Here is a 22,395-nt window from a genome sequence, read left to right on the forward strand (position 1 = left end):
AATCGCAAATCCTCGGGGGTCGTAGGTTTCAAATCGACGAGTAAATGGGCGTGTGGAGTTTGAGTGGCATCGTCGTACGCCTGAGTCAGCCAAGGTGTCCCTAAATGTTTGGCTAAGACTTGCACTTGCGATTTATCTCGAGGGCTTTTAAACAAGACCACGTAATGCGCATTGAGACTGATGGTGCGATGGGCTTTACTTTGTTGAAACAAATTTTGGGTGATGTAAACGACACTGGCATTACGGTGATGCCCTTTGCGCGTGAACCACAGTTTAATTTCTTCTTCGTCTTCTCCTAACATGCCGTCGAAAATGACCAAATGGGTTTGACGGGAGTCAGAGACGATGCTGTCGTCTTCTTTAGGAATGCCTTCCACAAACACGATGGAATCGCCTTGACTTTCTCGCAAGAGGCTGTACGCCGATTGCCACTCTTTGTAACACCACACGATCCGCTGAGGTGACCGATCGATCAAATGATGTTTATGTTCGATCAAACGTTTGATGAATTCGGTTTTGCCTGAACCGCTAGGTCCTGCAATGAGCATGTTAAAGGGATGGCGAAGATACAAAGCCTCCCAACTGGCACGATCTAAGTGTTCGTCGATGACTTTGACAGTAGAGGAAGAGGGAGCAGAGACAGCAGAGGTAGCCATAGTGTCTGGAAGGTCACTTGTGACACAAAAACAAACAAGACGAGAGTTTATATCCTTTTTTTCAGAACACGTTTATTGAATGTTTTAAACATGAATACGAAAGACAAAAAAATACATAAAAGTCAAAGGCTTAAGTACAAGGATAAAAGGCACATGATAACCACTAACGTGGAATAAACACAAGTGTCTGTACAACATGTTTTGGGTAAAGTTCTGACCAGTTCAATAGGGGATAAGGTCACAAAAGTGTCCTCCCGAAAGGGTCTTTCAGGCCTGTCCACGACAGTCCCGTCCTGGGTGACGGGTTCTTCTGGTACTGTCACTAACACAGGTTGAAAAGTCGCAAGGCTCACAATTGCATTCCACTTCAGAAGCCCCACACTTGAATTGTGCCTTTCTAAACTTGTTTTGTGTTTCTCTGAAAGTATTCATCTTGTTCACTTGGTCTTGGTAGTCACAATGAACTATCGATCTTGCCTAGGGTTCCTTTTCATCTACAGACCAATACCGACGTGTCCATACGGTAAGGTGAAATGATTGGAAAGTCGCACCGCTTCTGGTACACGATTTGATAGACTTTTTCCAAGGGTCGACTGACGATGTGGTGAGTGGGTAAACATACAATCTTGTTCGGTTGATAGGTGGTCACTTTAAAGTTTCCATCCTCTCCAGATTGCAAGGCTTCTTTCAATACCACAAAGTTCACCACACGACTGGTACGATAATTCAGAGTCAATCCTTTCACTTTACACGTCGTGTGCACTTCTCCTTGTGGGTCCCGGTATTCGTAGCCGTAATTTTTGGGACCGCCACTGACGAAACTTAGAATCTTGTCGTCGGGATGCTCGTCTGTCCAGGCTCCTAAACGGTCTCCTTCGATGTCAGGGTGCTGTTGACTCGGGTGATGGATGTAAATGCAACTGTCCGTGTCAAAGTACAGGACACGTTCCCCTAACAGTTCTAAAGCTTCGTATAATTTTAAGCGAGCATGAGCTGTCACGTAAGCCGCAATGATGACATTTCCAAAGGGGTCGTCTTGTACAAAGTCCAGATCTTCTTCGTAATTGACCAAGATCAAATCCTCGCGAACGACGTCCACGTGTTTCATGTATTTGGTTTTGTCGTGAATCATCTGAAAGTAGCGGGAAGGTTCTGTCAAATATTCCGTCTTGGGTAAACACGGTCGTTGTGCCATTTTACCCCACAAGCAATTTAACATCACTTTGGCAAACGATCTCCTGCCTTCGTTTTTCTCGATGTGGTCTAAAGAGATACCTTCTTGTTCACAGTATTTCTCTTTGAATGTCTTTTCGTCATCGGCAGTGTGACACCAGGACGGATAGCCGCTGGCTTCTTGTTTCAGTTTCAAAAAGGCATCCACGTAGTCGGCGAAAATGCCTTTCTGACTGGGGTCACCCTTGTGGTATTGTTGTGTCTTGGGAAAGTGGCAAATTTCGTACACTTCTAACAGTTGGTATCCCATGTCCAGAGCTTTGAACAATTCTACGCTGACCCAGGTCCCCGTCAAGGCCCGTTCTTCCTGGGTGTGCTGACAAGGTTGGTCTTGGTTGCACGTTTCGGCACAAGTACGGCACAATGGAAACATCAGTTTGCCTTGGCAATGGTGAGGTAACACGGGATGGTACAAGTCCGTGGGAGGCAAAACTTTACACTTGATCAAGCCTTCGTATTGTCGAATGTTTTTCAGGTCGATGTGTTCCGTCAGCAATTGCGGGTGCCCTGCAGGAAAGTGACAATATTTACACACGTAGGGATACAGCGAACACACGTCCAAGTATTTCATTTCTTCTCCTTTCTCTTCGTAGGCTTGGTACAGCAAACAGGTGGCATTGGTCCTTCCTCCGTACAAACTATCCCTCGGGTTCAGCGGGTCCATGAACTGGTAACTTTCCACGAGGCGTTTAAATTCGGGATCGGTTTTCATACGGTGATCGTATTCGTGTTCCCACCTTTCCACCACTTGGTATCCTTCCTGTTCCAACTTTAGGCGTCGCTGACAAGTGTCCTGGTACAAGTCTTCCATGGTTCGTTGTAAAAACTGATTTTCAGTGCTACGATCAGGGTAACAGACGGGACATCCGTGAAATAAGCAACCGTTAAACTCGTACACGATCTTGGGGTTTTCTAAGTCCCAGCCATCGACCGAATACGTTCCGATGGTCTTTTCACCCCCTCCGTTGCGGGCATGCTGAATCCACTTGTCTTCCTTGTCGCACAAGTAATGTAACCAACGTAGGGCTTTGACCGAGTATTGACGTTTGACAAAGTGGTTCGTTTGAGGACTGATGACAGCCACGGTGTTTTCAGGCATGAATCGTTGTCGATACACTAAGGAACACGCTTTGGCAATGGTGCAAGCTTCTTTCAAAGGATCGACCCCTCCGTGTTCCATGAACAGTTCTCGAAATTTTTCCACAGCAACGCCGTAAAATGTCCACGTCGGAACGACAATACTTTAACATTTCGTCCTGAAAGTCGAAAGGGTCGGAGGCGTGAGCCTGGTACCAAGCGTAGAAAGCTTCTCGTTGTTCGGTACGCATGTTGTCGGGGTCGTAATAGTGAGCCTCAGGTAAATGGGGTAGAACGGCGTGTTGATTGGCTTCCGTATTGAAAAAGTGTGGAAAGTACTCTTTAGCCATTTCTGTCATTCCAAACGTTTTAGGCATTCGACTCAAAGGCATGGCCAAATAGCTCATCGAATCTTTAAACTGCACTTGTCCCACTTGCATGAAAATGATTTTGGCTCCGTTCAAAGTGACTTTAGGACGTTCGTTGCCTTGTTCCGTATAGTATCTCAAAAGAAACTGTCCATCGTATCCGGAGAAATTGTGAGCCATCACTGTGGCATGACGATGACAATCTCCGTAACGTTCGATGTCCTCTTGGCTCCACGTCTTGTCGATGGGGTCTAAGACCCATTGGGCAAAATCGGCTAACGTGTTCGGTCCCCGAAAGATTTTTTCACGCCCTCCGGGAATCTTACTGCAGTGAAGGCAATGACTGAAGATAGGTTCTTGAATGCACTTTTCGCACGCTCGATGAGCCACGCAGAAATTAGGAATGTGAATGCCGGTCTCTTGCATGCATTCGAAATCGAAAAAGATGAAATTGCCTTTCTTCTTGTGACCGTCCTCTTTCTCTGGTGGGGGTTGGTATTTTTGCACGTAGCATTCGTGTTCCAAGTCCACGATGTGGTGACAAATGTGACATTTTTTTTCCTGAACATACGTGTGTCTTGGTACTGTTGGTACGTAGGCCTTGTCCACACGTAGGGCACAATCTCAGCAGTTGACAAGCACATTTCTGCTGTGAACCTTGCGTCTTGAGATGTTGTTGGTAACAGGTAGGGCTGACAAACGTGCGCAGACAAGCAGGACAATGTACTCTTTCTTATCCTTCGCTCAGACAGGGTGGAGAGGCCAAACATCCTGAGCATTTCCATCCACAATGTTTGTGTTGTTCTCGATTATTATAGCCATAGTCACATTTCTCACAATAATAAACATATCCCAGGAATCCAGTGATACTGGTAATGGTATCGAAATGGTCATCGTGATAATAGACATGAATTTATTTTCCATTCTTAAAGTCTTTCCCTCGAAACAACAGAGGTCCGCGCATTTCTTGAGGGTGCACTTTCAAGGTGTAGAATGGAGCTAGGACATCTTGCCTTTTTTTGCATCTCAGGAATGCCACAGGGTGTGTCTTTAAACAGGCCAGCTGATGCAACAGGAGTTCTGCTTCGTTTCGTTGTTTGGCTCGGTCGGATCGTTGAATAGTTTTCCAGGTTCTTTTCCACTCTGTCGTGTCGTTCTTGTTGGCATAGGTTCGTCCCACCACGATGGCTCGGGCTAAACACATCTGGTCTTGAGGGTTGTTAATTTGGACGAGACTTGTTTTGGTGTTGCGAAGGTCGTTCACGAATAAGACCTTTTTGCGTCCAGTCCCTTTGAGGAGGAGAGACGTGGGCCATTTTCAGTGTGGCTTTACCATCGGTGATGTCAAACTGGTCATTAGATTGTTGTACGTGTTGAATCTTGTCCATGACTTTGGAAGGGGTTAGTTCTGCGGGTCTGCTAAACTCGATCCAAACAGGGGATTTCAAGCTGTCGTGATCTATGGATAGTGTCAAGCGATCGTCTTCTTTGGGTTGACATTGTCGCTTGAGTGCGGTGAGCAAAGAATCCCACATCTCGGTGATAAACCCTTCTGCTTTCTCCAATGGTACGTCGGACTTGAAATCTTTAAACTTCACTTTGTAGGTGTAAGCCGTGGTTCTAAATTTTCTAGAGGAGCGCTTTTCCGTCTCTCGAATGGAATAGTACTTTTCAGGGTTGACTAAGGGTGGTGAACTTTGTTTAGAGGGTTCAGATTCTGGTTCACTCATGTCCTCTTCAAAATCACTGGCATGAATTTGTGCCAAGACTTCAGCTCTGGTACGAGGCGATAGATCACGTTTCTGCCTCTTACTTTCTTCTTCTTTCTTCTCGAATGAATAGGATCGTTTCATCTTGAGTGCAAAACGTCAAATGACTCAAGTTTAAACACCATAGATTACTTTATAGTCATGGCAAACCAGCGTATATAAAAGGGTGTGTGTTTTGTCCTTTCACTATTCATTTCACTCTCAAACCGAGCACAACGATGGAAGAGACTAGCCAAATCGAACGTTTCATCAGAGCTTTGCGAGGGGTCATTAGAAAATTCTCTTCAAACCAGCCGACGGACTACTCTCCTTCCTTTCGAGATAAAAGTCAATATACTTGCTATATCTGTCAGAAGAAAGGGCATTGGTCTTCAAAGTGTCCAGACCGTCAAAAAAGAAAAAAAACAGGGGCTAGAAAAGACAAAAGTCAAGATACCTGTTATTATTGTCAAGAAAAGGGACATTGGTCTCCAGATTGCCCAAAAAAGAAACAAGAGGAGTCAGAAGAAAAGAGGGATTCTTCAGAAGAAGAGAGAGATTCTTCAGAGGAAGAAAGCAGCCAATTGAAGAAAAAGAAACAGGAGAAGAAAAGAAGAAGGGAAGAAAGTGAGGAGGAAGAGGAGGAAAAGACTGTGACGGTGAAGAAATTGAAAAAAAAGAGAGAGTAAAAAAAAGAAACAGAAGAAGTGAATGTAATTTATAAAGTGTTCTCTTGTGAATTGTGAATTGGATTGTAACTATGGAGAAAAGAATACATTAATTATATAAGGTAAGTGTCTTTGAGTTTTGATTTTAAATAAGAAGCTACACTCACGCACTCATACACAGACACGTACTATAAGGGTAAAATGTTTTTTTTGTTGATTTCTGAGTTATTGGCAAATTGAAAGGCTATCTCTTTTCGAGAGAAGTGGGTGGCCCTGAAAAGGGCCTTTTTTTTGGTGCAGGGGTGAGTTTAAGCAATCAACTTTAACTGCCTTAAGTCTTTGCCACGGCCGAGGCCTAGTTCTGATGATGATGATTGGGTTGAAATCACTAAGGGTGGTACGGTAGGCTTAGTCACAGGGTTGGCGTGTTTAGCTCGGGAAGGTCGTATTCTCTTCGGTCTTGATAAAGAAGTCTGATACATTTGTTTCAGACTTCCTAACTCCGCTAAAATGTCCAACAGTACCGTGGCCGTTTGATTTTCACCCTCTTGTTTCTTTGCTGCCACTTCTTCTTCTTCTTGTTTTTTTTCTTACCTCTTCTTGTTGCTGTTGCTGTTGCTGTAGGAGAAAAGCTTGTTCCGCTTCCTTTTGTCGTTGCATAAATTTCTCCAATTCTTCTTTCTGTCTCTGTCTAAAATTCTCCACTTGCGGTAATGAAGAATGAGACGAAGGTTCCGGAACAAATTCTTGCGAGGTAAGAAAATCCACAAAATCCCAATGTACCTCTTCTGAAAGTAAGTCCGGGTTCCCTTGGGTGGTCTCCACTGCTGGTGCACCCCAGTGAATCGTTTTCTGAGTTTCCGTCATGTTGAATCACTGTCACATAGATGGACTGCACACAGGCGCTAGCGAATCTATATAGACCACGTAACGTCACAGACTGCTCTCTTCGGATTGGATGCGGGCTGACTTTATTTTGTCACGCGTGTTTGGATTGGTCAATGAACTCAATCCGCTTCAATCCTTCCTCTCCCTATAAATAAGCGCTGTTCAGCGCAATCACTCACCTGTTCTCGGAGCCTTAAGATGTGGACCGACGTTCAATCTTCCACCCTTGTGTCAACAATGATGTTCAGGACGGACATACCCATGTATGTCCGGTCCAAGTGGACTGTTGTCGATAGGACAGATACTAGTCTATGGATGAGAAGAGTTTACATAGAAAGACAAGGATGCCTCAAGAGGGTACTTGTGTATGGACCTGCAGTTAGAAGGAGTTTAAGAAGAAGATGTGACAGATGCCGTCTATGTTAATATTAACATAAAACCAAAGGCCCTTTTCAGGGCCACCCACATTTCTCGAAAAGAGATTGACTTTCCATTGCCTACCCCTTTTTAATTTTTTTTTTTAAAAACAATCCCATGTTCAATTCCCCTTGTCCCTATACAGGCCCAAACTCTATTCCCCATGTTCAATTCCCCTTGTCCCTAGACAAGCCCAAACTCTATTCCCCATGTTAAATTCCCATTGTCCCTAGAGTGACCCAGCAATATCTCCCATGTTAAATTTCCATTGTTCGAATGCCTTTGTCCCTAGAATGTCCCTAGCATGGATATTTCCTTTCTCCAATGTTAAATTCCCTTGTCGCCAGAGTGACCCAGGGTATTTTGCCCATGTTAAATTTCCCTTGTCGCTAGAGTGACCCAGGGTGGTTAATATTAAATTTCCATTGTCGCCAAAGTGACCCAAGGGTGTTTTTAATGCTAATTCCCATTGTCGCTAGGGTGACCCCATTCACTACTCAGATTGTACATTGTTAAAAAGACTGTTTGAATTTAGATGAGATACAATCTGGGATAGAACAACCTTTTCTAAGATTTTTGTATATGAATGGGAGATTAGAAACTGGGCAGTAGTTCTTTAAATCGTTATGGTGTAGTGTTGGTTTCTTCAACAGAGGCTTTGCAATGTCAGTTTTGAAAAAAGGATGGGAATTCCCCGGATGAGAAAGAGGTATTAATAACATCTGTTAGTGAAGGCAATACTGGATCTAAGCACTCAAACAGCAGTGATGTTGGAATTGGATCAAGTTCACATGACTTTGGTGCACTCTTCATCACGATTGTACGTGCGAAATCCATAGAGACAGGTTCAAATGCTGCTAATCGTTGCCGCTCAAATTTTGTATCCCTACTGTATGGTGACGATGAGTCAATTGAAATTGTGGTGTCAATTTTATCTATAATGGTTTGTACTTTGTCACGGAAGAAAGTTGCAAACATGTCCGGAAGGTCGACTGGAGAGAAGGTAGTTGGAAGTGGTGTAGATTTGTTCCTTGACATTAGCTAGTTAGTAATCTCGAAGAGCTCTTTGCAGCTGGAACTTTCCATGATCTTACTAGTGCATGGACTATATTTGTGACTTTGCTCTTAGCGGCTTCATAGAGTTGCTTATGCATAGTGAGTCTGGTGGAAAGCCAGAGCCTCTCAGCTTTACTGCGGTCTCTTTTAGCAGTGCGAACCTGGTCCCTAACACTGCTTTACCACAGAGAACACTTTTGAATTCATACTCTGCACTTGGTAGCTAGGGTATGTTTGTCAAGCAATGAACGCAGGCAGTTATCTAGTTGTTCTGCGGTAGAAGGTAAGCAAGTTGTTAGGTTAGCTTGGATGTCGTGCATTAGTTTGGTTCTATTTATCATACGGAGATTTCTCTTAGTAGCAGATAAAGGTGGAGGGTTAGGGACTGATACGTCAAGATGGCATATGATGCAGAGATAATCTGATGCAAGGTCATGGGATACCAGGGAGGACCGTATAATGTTATCATCAGGTCAATGAAGAATCCAGTCTAAAATGTGACCATGTTTATGGGTGGGTTGGTTAACTGATTGTTTTAGGTTGATACCATTAATGGAATCTATGATTTTTGCTGTATTTGGGTTTCCGGGACAGTCAAAGTAAAGTTTAAATCTCCAATAATATTCGGAAACTGCTCCAAAAAGAGAGAGTCAGCCAGCTTGTTTTGTCCACTAAGAGGAGGGCGGTATAGGCAGAAAAAATGGACTGACCTTTGCTCCAGTGTGAGTGTGGTTTGGACTAGTTCAAACGATGTGTGGTCGAAATTGAATGTTGTGGTGTGGTTAAGACGTTTTATCATGGAGTTCTTTGTGATGACAGCAATTCCACCTCCGCGAGAATTACGGGGGAACGACTTGATGGAGTAACCAGTGGGTGTTAGATCCACACACTTGGGCTCATCGCCTGATGTTTTTAGCCATGTTTCTGTCAGGAAAAATATGCCAATATTCTGGTCGTTGATAAAATCAACTATTTCTGTGCGCTTTTCCGGTGATCCGACTAAATGGGCATTGAATAATGCAATACGCAGAGGTATCTTTTGGATAGTTGACACAAAGGTTGACGAATTCACTGGGATTTCAATAAGGTTATCTAAATTAACGGTCAAACTTTTTTTAAATTGTTGAGCCGAAATAAGGGAGATAACTGGAATTCTTCTTTCTGTTCTACGCCGGCCGGCTTTGAAACAACATTTTCTCTCCCGCTTCTGTTTACATTTAGGTAATGATAAGTTTAGTCCTAGTTCGTTTAGTCTAGAGCACAATGTAGTGTGGAGAGCCAAGGAGTGATCATTTAAAGCAACTAATGAGGGTCCATCGTAGCATAAACGGGTTGACTGGTTAGTATCACGTGATGGCGGTTTTTACAAAACGTGGAGCAAGACAGCTGAGAAAAAATCTAATTGTTCTCATTTCCAAAACAAGGTGATGAAGAAATACATAATAATTTAACAGCCAATACATAATGAACACAATAACGTAGAGGAAAACAGGCATCAAGCACAAATATCGTGAAAACGGCACTAAAAAACGAGACAGCTCTCTCTCTCTCTCTCTCTCTCTCTCTCTCTCTCTCTCTATATATATATATATATATATATATATATATATATATATATATATATATATATATGTGTGTGTGTGTGTGTGTGTGTGTGTGTGTGTCTGTGTCAGAGATAGAGAGATATTGAGCATTCTGACTACGGCAATAGTTCTTGGTAATGCACAACTGAGTGCAGGTGGGTTGGGGATGGTACTCTGATTTCAAAGAGATGGCTACAGATTATGGTAACAGTCTCGTCCCATTTCCTACAGTCAAGTATGGATCCGTCCATTTAGCACGTACGCATGGAGGGGGGAGGGGGTTTAACCCAAATGCATATGCTTGCATGGGGGGGGGGTCTACTGATAATGTACATACTGATAATGTACGTACACATAGGAAACGGAAGTGGTTGCTTGTGAAACCTCGATAATAATTTGTCTAACACGTAACCTTCAGTCGGCGTTTGAATTTTAGTGGACACTAGACAAAGTTTTTAAGGTTTCGCAGCTTTTATCTTTAATGCAGCATACATTCAACGTAGGTGGACTATGTGTTTCATTAACCACTTTAATATTGTTAATTCTTGATCGTTTCTGCGTGGATTAAATATAGCCGTTCTATATAAGTGGGAATACGTCAAGTGTACGTACGCAGAAGGGTGTGTATGTGTGTAAACATTACGCATGTGTACAGGGAGGGGTCAAGCTTTGCCAGATATTTGCGTACGTACTAAATGGATGGCCCCTATCCTAATTATTTAGCAGTGAGTGGGTGAAACAATACGTTATAATAAAACAAAGTCCATACCTTTTTGGCGCTAATCTTTTGATGCGGTGTACATCGGTGTGAAGTCTGTATTTACTGAAAAGGAAATGTCACCGACACCCATGAATAACTCATTTAGTGGCAGCAAGGAAAAGTGGATTTTTTTATAAAACGTGGATTTTGTATAAAACGTGGATTTTGTATAAAACGTAGAGAAATTGAAGATTAACAGGTTTTCGGCTTATACAGTTTGTAGACAAAATGAAGTCCTGAAAAGTGTTTATGTAGTTTCTAATAAACGTTAGAGAGGCCTGCATTCAGTGTGCGAAACTCTCCTAAAAAATCTCGCAAGCCTAAAGGTCTAGTAAGCTAAGAACGATACCTGTCTGGTCCATGACCAACTGGTCCGGCATTTCATCAAACAAGAAAAGTAAATTAGGTCAATTGTAATCGCAGGTAGAGCTGAATATCAGACCTTCGTTGGGTTATCTATGTAATCAGAACTGGACAAATAAAGAAAAGCAGAAATTAAAATGTTTATATAATTTGATTATATAAAAAATGTATTACTTGGCATTTAAATTTATAATAATATGCCCGGTGTTTATGGACAAGGACAATGCTTCCAACTGTCAAGGTATAAGTATAAGATATAAGAAAGACTTCATCTGAATAGCTGGTCAAAATTAGTGACTATGGTAACAACATAAGTCTCCAACATATGACCCTAACGCGGTCGTTTTCCAAATCTATACATACCTCATCTAGAGGCATTATTGTCTGTGATTCTGTTGATGACCAGTCTGAATCAATCTGATTAAAATCAGGTCTCCACTGTCCTGCGTGAAGATCGGACAGCGACAGTTTATGGTTCATATACTGGTGAACTATGTTATTACCATAATCGCTAATTGTATCAGCCATTCAAATGAAGTCTTAAACCTTCGCATTTGGGAAAATAAGCAGCATGGCTGGATAGCATCAATGTGTGCAGATCGATTCACTTTCAACTTTCTGACAGCTGCATTTTACATTGGCTAATTTAAAGGTCACCAGAACATGACCCATAAGCGGTTGCTATCAGATCTTCACTTGGGACAGTGGCGGCGTGCGATTCACAGGTAAGTGGCAGGAATTGCCGGTTTGTGCTCAAAAGAACATCAAGTGAGGGTCGTAAATCCACCCTTGACAGACTGCCGGGGAGAGGGCAATGTCTGCTACTTATGTAGACCACGGGTGAATCGACATCCACTCGGAATTGAGCAAGGCGTGGCCACCACTGGAATCGCAAGTTTAAATCTAGTGTCTTGAAACTAAGCGCCAGTAGTCGCTAAAGCATCTTGCGGGAATTACATAAAGAAGTTCTAAGCTACTCCGACGTCATTCGAAATTGGCGGGAAACATTGTTATTCTGGGAATTACAAAGGAGCTTTGGAAAGGTCGGCGACTTATTTGCTCGATTGTCGCAATCTATTACGGCAAGGTAATTGTACTTTAATGATGTGCAGTATGTATATTTCATTACTAGAATCGTTAGTACGTAGAATCACCATTTGTAGGATTTGATTCATTTTAGTGTTTGATCTACATACATACCTTGAGATATGAGCAATGTTTATGTAAAGAATTAATACTGTAATTTTGTAATTAATATTGTAATTTTGTAATTAATATTGTAATTTGCTATTTGGTTAATTCGCAGTAACCTCGTGTGTTTATTCACGTTATATTCTAGATTTGCAAATGTTGAATTGAATTATAACTTTGTATAATGCTTGTAGTGGGTAACATTAGTTAATATGAGTATTTGACTATTTGTGTATACTTTTTTAGGAGTATAATGTGTAAGGATATATCAGCGCATGGATATGTGGATATCTGTGTACACTTTGTAGAAGTATAATATACAGAAATGCGTCTGATTACGTGATATTGTTCTGTATAATCTGAGAATATGAATATATATATATATATATATATATATATATATATATATATATATATATATATATATATATATATATACACCGATGTGATGAAATCTATTGATATATGCATGATAAGCAGTTGATACCGTGTATACCATACCAGAAAGTATGAGTATTTCGGTGTGCACGAATGCGTGACCAAAGAAGGTAATGGCTTATCTGATGATAGATTGTTGCTTAGTGTGAGGCTAGATAGCTAGAGGAAAATACTAATGTCTTTTTGTGTGTTCGGACAGAAAGCTTTTAGGGACCGGGGAAACTGTAGGAGACAGAGAAGGGAAATACTCTGGTACAGTTGGTCCCGAGTCTCTGGGAGACAAGAAAAGGAGAGAACGGAAGTGAAGGGTGAAGGATGTGGTTGTTGGACTGAAGGTGTACTGGGTACCAGTCAAGAAATTCTACAGATGAGTAGAAACACAGGACAGGAGGAAAATCTGTCTCTTGGTCGAGTGAAAGACGAGTGATAGGGTTTTGAATATTGCATTTCATTTGAGGAAGTATTATCTGTAATTGAATGGCATTAAATTTGTTGTTTTTGTTTTTTAATTTGACCTTTTGTGTATTCAGTAATTAAACTGTTGGCATCGCTGACTGGGGGCTCGGAGCTTTGCATCTCTATCACTACTTCAATTTCTATATTAAAAAAAACACTAGCCAGGGTGGGTCTTCTGTAATAATTAAAGCTAATATTGGGAGCACCCCACCCCAGCCTGAGGTAGTCAACGAGGGATCCTTTACAGTATGTATGTAGATATGTATGCTCCCTCTGTAATCTATGTGTTCTTCATCGTAATGGAAAATAATATCAAGTAGATAGTGAGAAATGGCAGAGAAAATGAAAGGTAGCAAACCAAAAAAGCAGACAAATCAAAACTGTCCAAATCTATAAAACTCATTAGATACAGTTAAACATGTGTCACGGTAGCTCATTTTCTTTTTAGATACAGTTAAACCTGTTGTGGTGACCAGCTACGTATAAGAACTATTTGCATTTAAAGGTCTAGTTTAAAATTCAGATATTCATTATTATTCACTTTGTTGTTGCTTCTAAAATTGTTCAAGAAAAGTTGATGTACATTGGATTTGACTATGCATTTAGTCTCCCTCAAAATTTGTGTTACAACTCTTACAATTTAGAAGCAGTAATATATTTTACCAACTACGTTACTTATTTAATGCTGGTCAGTGGAGTAGTTGATGATTTTAAAATTTAAACACTTCATCGTTAAATTTTGTACATGAACCCTGAAATAAATAACTGCGAAATCATAATTCAAAAACTGAAGGGGAAAGGTATAGTTAGTTTATTGCACGATCATTATGGATATTTATTTAATAACCTTCTCTGTTTGCTATCATCCTGAAATTAGTCGTTGTAACGGTACTACTTGCTAATAGTGTACTATGCAAGGATAATTGCTTTGGATTTCTCTGATGTAGGATTTCTGTCGTCACACAGAGTCATCGTCGTAAGTGCTACATCCTGTAAAGTCAAAAGGCTCATTCAGCTTTGTCGCTCACTGCCCTATATTAAAATCAATTGATTATGTATGTATGTATGTATGTATGTATGTATGTATGTATGTGTGTGTGTAATGTATATATGCATGCATGCATGTAGGTGTGTATATATGTATGTATTTGTGTGTGTGTGTGTGACTGTTCAGAAAACACAAAAACGCGATTTCGGTTTGAGAGAATTGTTAAACGACATATGGAGGATATAAACCGAAATTATATTAATAATGGATATATTTTATATATTTTTTGTTGTGAAGCTGGAATTTTTATCAAAATTAAAGGCTGGTGGATGTCGGTAGGCAAGAGTAGCGGTCTGAAGCGGAGGTCAAATAGTCTGGAAATCCGTTTGAAGGAGGCCAGCTTTTCAGGCGATAAGCGATGGTGGCGGTATAAGGAGTTATATCGAATATATACTGTCTATAGGTGTAGGTGTTTTAATCTATCATTCTGTCTATGCATGCGTGTAGGTGGTCAATTATGTTTGGATACTTGTAAAAGGATAGAATAGTATTATTTAATGTGGGTCTACCTATTCTTTCTTCTCCGTGTTCAAACACATGTACAATAACAGGTTACATAACTCAATTATTAGAACCCTGCTAATTAAAAGCCTTGGGCATAAAATGGCACAAATACGAATTAATTCAATCAAACAAATGTCATTTATAATTTATTATCATCGTTTCTAACGGATAATAATAATAATAATAATAATAATAGACAATTCTGGACATAAAGGGCATCAAAATTCATATTCTTGTAATTCATATTTTGCAACAACCAAGTAAAATGTTATATTAAACTTGGGAAAGATCCTTACGATGTGCACCGTAATATCCGATATTTCCTTGCATCCGAAATATATAGTAGTAATAGTAGTAACTGTTAGCAGTAGTAGTAATAGTAGCAGTAAACTTAGCAATATTAGTAGAAGTAGTTTTAGTAGTAGTAGCATTTGCAATAGTATTAGTAGTAGTAATAGTAGCAATAGTAGTTGTAGCACTAGTGGTATTAGCATTAATAGTAATATATGGTTGAATAACTAGATGGATATATACGTTTTCTTCATATAGCTAATAAGTATAAACATCCTTGAGATATATAGGGTATCTACACTGTATCCCCCTAAAATACGATACATTACCGGATACTGCAAGCGATTCGTCAACATCAGTATGCGCTAGACCAGTCCAAGTACAGAAATGAAGAAATCACCATCAGTCATCTTTCTGATGATACTAATTTTCGACGTCACTGTTACTAATCTCAGGACATCAATTTTGTCATCAGCAGCAATTTTACGTAAGTATTATTCTCCAAGCCGTTCTGTATTTATCATAAATTAAGTTTTCTTTGAGAAACGTAATGTCTTTATATTCTATAAATTGTGTACTGCTTTGCCTCTAGATTAAGAAAATCGGTGACTTTTTAGCAACACTGTTTTCGATGATGACACTGTAATATTTGTTTGCTTCTCAGAGAGAGAGAGAGAAAGAGAGATTAATCACGAGCACAACAAATAATCAGTGCTGAAAAACTGGGTAAAGAAACAACTGTATTATCTGTTCTGATTTGAACATTGTATTTTTTTTCTTAAGATAGATTTCTCTAAGGCTGTGTTGTTGTTATTATATCCACATGATAATCAAGCAAGATTTCTTTATTATTTACAAAACAAACTCTTAACTAATGATAGTATTATATGATAAGATATCAAATGACTTTTACAGGTAGATATAAAATTATAATATTGGGTAACCATCGGGAGACATCTATAACGATGTATTGATTTTACTCAGGCTGTCGACCCGACAAGTTTGAATGTCACAGCGGAGACGATTGTTTGTCATTTAGATATATCTGCGATGGTATTCGAGATTGTAAAGACGGTTCGGATGAAAACGGATGTGGTAAGTCACACATCTGTCTGTAAAACGAAAACAGAAAAATATCTACATACATGTATTTTGATATATAGTATAAACTAAAAGATACATAAATATAAACGTATATACAAACAGTTATAGGGGCAGCTAAGGTGGCTAAAGCGGTTAGAGCGCCCGTCCTCGGTTCGAACCCCGACCGAGTCATACCAAAGACTTACAAAAATACTACTAGCAGCTGCTTCCCCTAGCGCTCAGCATTAAGAGGTTAGTGTTAGGACTGGTCGACCTACTGAATGCGGTATGATTCCCCAGTGCTAGGCATCACTATAAACTGCCACACTGCAGACATCGTATCGATATGACTGAACATTTGTTAAACCTAAGTTAAAATCCAACACACACACACGCTTATTGGTACATGTATGTATTAAGAAATTCACGGATGAGACAGATTTTAAAGATTACTCCAGGTTTATAAGGATACGTATTTATATTGTCATTGTTCGGTGTTAGTCCAACGTCGTCTAAAAGCATTCCCTATCTTCACCATTCCACCTCATTTCTTGTACAGTTCCTTGGCTTTTTGGTCTTTCTCTAATGAGAGAGAGAGAGAGAGAGAGAGAGATTTGTGAATGTCTCTATACACAAACCTAAACTACTCATTTACTAGTTTTAAATATAATATAAAATCTACAAAAGAAAGTTAATAATAATTTGTTTTAAAATTAATTCGATTAAAATAAAAAGACTACAGATATGTAAACTGCATGTCTATTTTGTTTTGGGGTAAGACTAGCAAACGTTTTTTGAGAATAATCAAACATGGCGTGATGTGCGTGATTGAATGTTTATCACATAGTTTTGACTCTTTGGTCTATTATCTTAAACTAAGCAACAGAAAGAAGAAAAAAGTTAATTAAAATCAACAAATAAACCTATTTCTCTAAATTACAATGTGATAATTCAAGAGGAACTTACAGATTGTGAATTAAATCCCAAATAATCCTAAAAGTTGTACCACAAATCAAAAAGTAAAGAGTGTTTCCGAATGAATTCCAATATTGAATGTGCTGATGTATCAATAGTCTTGAATGTGCTGGTGTTCCAACAGTCTTGATGTATCACAGAGACATAATCCTGAATGTCTTTGAGTGAATTCACAATAATCCCAAAAGAGTGATTTTGTCGAAAATATCAATGAGTACTTTGTAATTCCAATGAATATTTTTTAAATAAATAATTCATCTCAAATTATATCTGAACACAGCAGTAAATAATTAAAGCGAATAAACATATAGGACGAATGAATTCATTTTGTTTTGTCATAACCTTATATAAAAACCTAAGGCAAATGGCTACAATGTCTGCCTCCAGAATATTTTTAAATTTTGTACAAAAAAAGGCTATACCTTGAACTTAAACATTAGTAAACTATTCTATCCTCAATCACGGACAAAGGTCAAGAACACACAAGAAATTTAATATACATAGCAGCTGGTACACTTTACATATACTGTGTAAAATTTAACAACAAAAGGAAAATAAAATCTTACCTTAATTTTGGTTAAGTACTTTTGCGCTGACGAGTATAAATTAATCATGTTGTCAATAGTACTATATTTCATTCTAAAACCCACCCGTGCCTCATCAATGAGATTATTTTTCTCTGCACAAGATTAAATTTTTTTTGTTATAACATTTGTGAAAGCCTTTCATAGTGTATTAATTAAGGATATACCTGACTAATTACGAGTATCAATTCTACTGATTTTCTTATAAATTGGGTAAATAATGATCTTAGCCCATTAATTGGGAAAGTTATCAGAACTAAATATTCTATTAAAAATATACTTTAGGAATGGTAAAACACTCTTACTAGTCAATTGGTAACATATAAGTTGAACCAAATTTGGTCCAGGAGTTTTGTTAGTCATTGAATTGGAACTGGTTATAATCTCTTGATCCTCTATAATGTCATCTAAGATATTTTCAGTTTCCGATCCGAGGGTATTATCATCATAATTGTCAAGATTACTCTGCAAGGGGTTTTCATCTTTTAAGAGCTTTTTAAAATACTCGTGCCAAACCGTTTTTGAGATAATTTCTGTGTCCTTTTTAAGGTCTTTGTTTACAAATATTTCCAAAATAAACATGGGTATGTTCTCTATTATTTTTCACCTGTGACCTAACTGCAAGTAGTTTTTCTGTAACCGACACAACGATCTTGAACTTTTTTGGAACTACCTGTAATCTCTCAGATCAGTACTGGAACTATCTAATCTTTCTTATTATTATTCCAACTCAAATATATCACAGTAAATCTCCATCCAGTAATCACACGAATATCCAACAACTTGAATGCTTAGTAGTGGAACTGACACACTTTAGGCAGAAGCATTGTAAACATTCTCATCGTAGTATATTCACATGGTTCGTCTAACCTAGCCAGAATCAAATTTTGACACCACACGTGAATTTCCATCAGAGATCCAGTGTTAGAAAAATGATGGCCTGTGTTTACTGTTCTATTGAGTTGGAAGGACATGTGCTATTTTATTGTAAAACAATCTACTGTAAAACGTTACTGGTTATAGAACTGTACATTCTTCATTAATATAGCGTCTGAGACTATTACTTGACGCGCAACAAACGGACATCATAATGTCTATTCATTTGATATTGTGATATATTATCTCCAACATTTTAAGGACTATACATTTAATATTGTTATATATTATTCGTTATATGTAAATGACTGTTCATTTCATATTGTGATATGCCATTCTCAACATATTAATGAATATATGTTTCTTATCGTGAAAGTTTTTTTTACAAACATGTTAACGCCTATATTTTTCATATTGTGATAGGTTATTCTCGACATGTCAATTGTGTGGTGTGCATGTGAATGAATATATATTAATTAGGATAGGGAATTGAATACATTTCAAGTACGACATGGGCTATAGTGGCTAATTATTGATGGACGAAGTTTGTAATTTTGGTCGTATTGGACGTTACTCCTATGTTACCAAAAGACTGTGTCTTTCACCCATTCATATCTTGCTTCTAAATGTGTGAACAATGATAATATCTTGTTAAGCAGATTCTAAGAACAATGATTTTATAAAATATATTGATATTTTAACAACTCATTCTAGCACCTCTATCTAGTTATCACACAATAGTGTTTTCAGCTACTTCGTTGTTTTGTTTTCATTTTTATTCACAGGAACAAGTATTTCATAGGTCACATTTTCTTTAGTCTGAATTTATTTTCTGTATGATAATTAATAGTTTCGGTGCATCCTTGACACTCTTGGAAGCTTCGTAAAGGAAAGTTATTTAATCTGTAATTACATTTGTGTTATCTTTTGTCGGTAGATCGACAGCGGAACACTACGGTTTTTTCCGTATTTTTTTAATTATTATTTTAGTGTACAAAAAGCAAATAGTCTATGTAGTACTTGCTGTATATACAATACATTGTTTCATAACTGAATGACTAACTCCTCTTTGGCCTGACTGGTTTCTTATGCCGTCACAGTTATGTGGTAGGTGTGGGTTAGGGTGCTTCCAATATTTTATTTAAATTATTATAGAAGTCCCACCCAGGCTCGATTTTGGTTGAAAGTAAAAAAAAATTAGTGAAAGATATGTGTACAGCTCCGAGCCCCTAGTCAGCAATGCAGACGGTTAAATGATTGAATATACAAAAAAGTGAAAATCAACGAATAACAATTTAATGACAATTCAATAATCAAATGATTAAAATTTCCCAAGTACTCTACTTCCGCTTGGCCCATTGGTAGCATATTCCATCATTCATTTGATTAGTAGTGTGAGATAGCTTTCCTCTTGTTCTTGTATTCTACTCATCTGTGTATTCGTCTCTCTTATGCCTCCAATTCCTTCATCTCTTCCTCCCGACTTTCTCCAAATGCCTTATCCTCCTCGACTTCTCTTTACTCCTCATTTTCCACCTACTCCTCCTAGACTCATTTGCCTCCTCCTCCTCGACTCTATACGGACTAGACTTGTTGACTCAGACTGCTCTGCTAGTCTTACTTCCGTGGCCCCTCTTAGAGACTCGGTACTCACTGAAACGGAAGTACTGTCCACAAAAAGCTTCCTTTACGAATCTTTGTCTTTCCTTATAATATCCTCTTTAAGTTTTACCGCCAAATTACCAATGGCTGTCTGAGAGTAACCATATACTGCTCAGCATTCTGTCAAGACGAAACTAAATTTTCCCTTGCAAGTTAAAAGTTATAATTCGTATCGAAAGTGTTACTGCGCCCTCTATCTCAATAACTTACTAACTGGGGCTGAATAAATGTGATACACTCTTTCACTATTTTGTTAATGAATAAAACATTGAGCCTTACACTAACAGTTGTGTATATTTTCAGGTGAAGATCAGTCCTACCACGATGGTGAGGTACGCATTACCATTCTGAATGGAGACAGCCGTCATCTTGAATCAAAATAAATGCCTATACTTAACACCTAATAACCCAGTTTCATATGTCTAATGTCTTATGGAATATTAAAATGCATTGATAGACTGCGGATTGTGTTTATTTTTGTCATCCTCATTTCATGATGTTTGCTTTCACTAAAATGAAACAATTATAGCTCCCAGAACAATTAACAACATTCAACCACCATCGATTCTGAAACAATGCTTCACTTTTTGTTACTTTACATACTGTTTCAAAATGTCAACACAATTTGATATGTTGAAACAGGTAATTGATGTTTTAATTAGTATACTTTAATGGTGAATCACTGTAATAGAACATTATGTGCGGCTTCTGAACATTTTCTTAAACCAGAGAAGTATGCTTTTATATATATATATATATATATATATATATATATATATATATATATATATATATATATATATATATATATATGATTAGTGCTTCAGTTGAATAGGTTCAAAGTCAACTTTCTTCCTTCTGCTATAGTTATTGTCATTCTAGTCTTCTTGGTTTAAACCGCTTGGTTTCAATGTTCTAAGGAAGCGTATCCAGTAAGATTCCTTTTCTTTCCTGGTTTCGGGACTCCATTTGGGATTGTGAGCAATTGCAGTAAGTGTTATATCACTGAAAATGTGGTCAGGGGAGGAGACGTGTTCTGCAATCGGGCTTCTGTACAGCTTCTTAGTCATATGTGAAGGTTGATCCATTTGTGTAACTTTACAGTCTCTCCGACATACTGAGGGTGCATATCGTACATGTGATGAGATAAATGACATTCTCTGCTTTGTACGTTTTGTTTGAACCATGCATATTTAATTTTTTTTTCTAGTCACTGTGCTACACAATATCGTGGTCCACATCATAAGTTGACAGGTTTTTCACTTTTTATCGCCACAGGGGCCAGATTGGCTTGGTGGTCTTGTTTAGTGACTGGCGTTAGCTTCGCCCTGACTAGGATGTCCTGGAGGTTTTTTGGTCTCCGGTAGGCGACTACATGTCTGTTTGGGAGGATGAACTCCAGTGCGTCCAACGATTCCATGATGGGCCAGTGTTTCCTCATTTTGGTGTACAAGAGCAGCAGTACTTGAAGCACCAAGTTAAACACGTTCGAGAAAAGCAAGTGGGTAGTAGTTACGATCTTGAGTACGTGGCACTCAGCGCTGATTTCGTACGCGGTAAAGAGTATTTATACCCACCCACCCCCCTTGCTAACAAGTATGTGACGCTCGAGAGCTCCAAAAACTAGATCTATGCCCAGGGGCAGAGGCGATACCAGCAGTGAGAAGAAGCCCTATAAATAATAGCCAAGAAATCCATCGAGAAGTTGGGTTTGTTAGGGATATAGGCTGGTAACTGCTATCAAAACACGTTTGTCCCCATCATCGGCATGAAATCCGCATACAGCCACACTCAACGAGTCTTTTAAGTGAATAAGTAACGCTGTAGATTGAAAACTCGGCTCCAGCAGTAGGCGTGTTTAATGCTCAGATCAATATATATATATAATGGCCAATTGTACTAGCTTCGATGTGAGCGCCATACTTTACTGCAGCGCAAGCGTACACTATCTACACGGGTCTTTTGATAACTTACAGCCTGACTAATCCATGATAATCAACCGCCGTGGCTACGGTAAGAGCGTGTTTGTCTGCATAGGCATCATCCGAACTACTCTCCACTTCAACAATAGAACTCGAGTCCACGGCAAAAACACGGGATTATTTTTGTCAACTCTGAGGATCATGATCTTTGCTTTGTGTCTTCGCTACAGTGTTCAACGAACCTCTATTTATGCTCTAAAATTTCGGCCTTTCTATATGGTGTTGGCCATAAGCGGGCCTATGTCAGACACCATGCCGGCAGCAGCGTATGGGTTACAACACAAAAGTACAACGCCATTTCTAGCGACTTCCTTTACATATCTAGTGATTTCTGTCTTTTACTGCAACATTATGACTCATTTTGGGATACACTGAGAATAAATCGATATTGCTGATAGCTCAAGCCTATGAGTTTCTAAAATTGAAATTGTGGTTTTTATGCGTTCCTTTTGTTCACAACTCCATCCGTGTTCTACCGAAAACCAGAT

The 22,395-nt window shown here is 38.9% G+C and overlaps 1 protein-coding gene across 2 annotated transcripts; it reads left to right on the forward strand.

The window, feature by feature from the left end:
* The first annotated feature begins 10,980 nt into the window (after positions 1–10,980).
* On the forward strand, positions 10,981–20,384 carry LOC149781273 (CD320 antigen-like). Of its 2 annotated transcripts, XR_016414667.1 has the most exons (4): positions 10,981–11,860; positions 12,646–15,232; positions 15,730–15,840; positions 20,229–20,384. XR_016414667.1 is itself a non-coding variant. In XM_089935360.1 (3 exons), the coding sequence occupies exons 1-3, from the start codon at positions 15,133–15,135 to the stop codon at positions 20,306–20,308; spliced, it is 291 nt and encodes a 96-aa protein (XP_089791486.1). In that variant the 5' UTR covers positions 15,049–15,132; the 3' UTR covers positions 20,309–20,384. The 2 variants fall into 2 exon arrangements, 1 of the variants encoding a protein (XP_089791486.1); XM_089935360.1 differs by lacking the exon at positions 10,981–11,860 and having other exon boundaries at positions 15,049–15,232.
* The last annotated feature ends 2,011 nt before the right edge of the window (positions 20,385–22,395 follow it).

Source organism: Sinohyriopsis cumingii, chromosome 15, assembly GCF_028554795.1.
Source record: "Sinohyriopsis cumingii isolate HCF-2022 chromosome 15, ASM2855479v2, whole genome shotgun sequence".
Taxonomy (NCBI): Eukaryota; Metazoa; Mollusca; class Bivalvia; order Unionida; family Unionidae; genus Sinohyriopsis; species Sinohyriopsis cumingii.